Here is a 2,587-nt window from a genome sequence, read left to right on the forward strand (position 1 = left end):
CTGCATGCCACTGTGCTTCAGTGCAGTGTGACCACAGCAGCCTGGGAACATTCAGCCTCCAGGTGTTCTTCTGAGAGTTAACCACAGGAAATGTTGAGCGACAGCTCTGCAAGATGTCAAACATCTCCCCATGTCGGAGGTTTCCCGAAGGAATTTACTTTCTTTAAAATCTTCCTGAAATTTGATTCATGCTGTTTTTCAGCTGAAAGTCACCGTGCCAGTGTTTGTACCTGAGAGTTCTTATTTTCCCTGGATTGTGTTAAAATGTGTTGAAATGTGTCGTTACATTTGCTCCAGCTTGTAACGGTTCAGTTTGTCACACTATGTTCTGTGTGTCTTCTTTCTGGATCGACCCTCAAAGTAAATCTGTGGTTGTGTTTTGTCATCAGGACAGTGAGAGGAGTCCGGCGCTCCCTGACAAACAGCTGCAGTGGGCTGACGGCATCGTCCTCGTCTACAGTATCTGCGACCGCCGCAGCTTCCATGTTGTCCGCCAGCAGCTGCAGCTCATCCGGCGCAGCAGGAAGCCGTCGTCCGTCCCCGTCGTTGTTGTTGGGAACAAACGGGACCTTCACTGTCATCGCAGTGTCTCCAGCGAGGAGGGACGGCTGCTCGCTCTGTCCCAACACTGCGGTTTCTTCGAGGTGTCGGCGGCCGAGACGTACGAAGACGTCCTGCTGGTGTTTCAGCGGCTTGTCCATCTCATCAGAGAGAGCCGGGCGCTGAGGAAGAGCTCGGCAGGTGTGCGACGGATTGTCCGGAGCGTGTCGGCCGTGTTTGGAAAGAAGCGGGGCGAGTAGGCCAGAAGGAAAAAACTCACTTTATTTTGAACTTTGTGTTTACTGGGTGAAGACCAGCGTGGCTGAGCTGAACTGGACACGCAGAACACCAAGAACCGGCCCATGTTACCCAGCAACAGTCGGAACACAGCCGCGCAGCAGAGCAAATATGCAACTTAGGCTAATGTTAGCACGACCAGTGAGAGGCAGCTCACAGTCGCCTCCTGTCAGCGGACGTGTGAAAACAAATCCATCCCTGACTTTCTTCCTAGATGAGACTGGAAAAAGTTAGCTAGCTGTTAGCATTATTACCAGGTTCTCAGGTGAGCGAAGTGTGGTGGAGTAAGACTTCCGCTGCTGATGTTAGCTTCTTAGCATGAAGGTGTTAAACATTAATGTTAGAGAGCCCTGTGATAAACACTCCTGTTAATCATGTCATATTTAATTATCCTGTTTCTGTCTCGCAGTCGACTGAAAGTGTTTCAGTCGTTTTCATCTTCATTTAATCAAATTCTGACAAAACTGAGTCTTCATTTAATGTAGACACACACCTTCTGTGAGATGTTTGTCAGTACCATGTATTCAGATTCATTTTGACGCTGGTCGAGGCAGACAACCGCTGACCGCTGAGTCGGGTTCTACTCGAGGGTTCTTCCTGTTAAAGGCGGTTCTCCTGTCGTCACTGTCGCCCAGTGCTGCTCGTGGGGAAATGTTGTTTGTTATCACATGAATCACAGAGTTCTGATTGTTTGTGCTCAGTTTGGAAAGTGTTGTGATGACTTCAGAAGTTCCTTTTAATGTTAATGTGAAGGACCAAACACTGGACGCACCGTCAGCATGATTAATAAACAAAAACATATTTAATTAAATTAAGACAGTTTGGTAAAGTTTTTAATTTTAAATTACATTTTAATGTCGTGTGGTGGGCAGCTCGGTCACACGGGGGCGATGAAGAGAGGTTCAAACCAGAGAAGAAGTCTGATGTCACAGTGACATCAGAGGGAAGACTTCCCGTGGCTTCATGAGGAAAAGGTCAAAGGTCAGAGAGCTGAGGGACAGACGCAGGTTGAATGAAGGTGTCAGTGGTGAAGTTTGTATAAGAAGAGCAGAAGAAGTGTTTCGTCTCATCTGGCGCCATCATCAGGTCCGATGTTATTAAGTTTCATTCTGGGTCCACATTACCCACAGTTCTTTGTTAAAGGAACAGAGAACCCAAAAATGTAAATCCAGTCCTGATCTCCACTCGTACTGATGGAAAGATGTTATTTAGACCCTTGACATCAAGCTTGTGCACCCACTGCTAACACTGTTAGCTCAGCAGAGCTACCTGATGCTAGCACTGTTAGCTCAGCAGAGCTACCTGATGCTAGCACTGTTAGCTCAGCAGAGCTACCTGATGCTAGCACTGTTAGCTCAGCAGCTCCAGTGAGGACTTCATGTTGATAAAGGGAGGACTTTATACCATCAGGAGGAGGAGAGGAGGACTGAGGTTAATGTTTGGGTGAACTGCTATTTAAAACAGGGTTAGCAGGTAAAGAAGTGCATAAAACAATGAATGCTGGTTGTGCCGCTGCTCCTCAGAGGATGTACCTTGTTTCAGACTACATGAAATAAACGTTCCATCAGGTTCTGAGTTCTGCGACATTCAGTGTAAATAAATGGTGTTTTCACGTGTTGTATCGACTTCATGTGCTGTTTGTTTTTTACTCATTAAAATCTGAACAAAGTGAATCTGAGTCAGTTCTGGTTCTGATCCAAACACTCTGAAATGAAAGAAGCTTCATTCAACATGCTGCAGTAGAGGCACT

The 2,587-nt window shown here is 46.7% G+C and overlaps 1 protein-coding gene across 1 annotated transcript in view; it reads left to right on the plus strand.

The window, feature by feature from the left end:
- Window positions 1-1,652, plus strand: part of zgc:171704 (uncharacterized protein LOC100124619 homolog) — a 4,615-nt gene extending 2,963 nt beyond the window's left edge. Inside the window, exon 4 of the mRNA XM_037073186.1 lies at window positions 390-1,652. Within this exon, the coding sequence (XP_036929081.1) occupies window positions 390-800 (411 nt within the window). The 3' untranslated portion in view covers window positions 801-1,652. The remainder of the gene's footprint in view (window positions 1-389) is intronic.
- The last annotated feature ends 935 nt before the right edge of the window (window positions 1,653-2,587 follow it).

The sequence above is a fragment of the Acanthopagrus latus genome, chromosome 17 (genome assembly GCF_904848185.1).
Source record: "Acanthopagrus latus isolate v.2019 chromosome 17, fAcaLat1.1, whole genome shotgun sequence".
NCBI classification, from domain to species: domain Eukaryota; kingdom Metazoa; phylum Chordata; class Actinopteri; order Spariformes; family Sparidae; genus Acanthopagrus; species Acanthopagrus latus.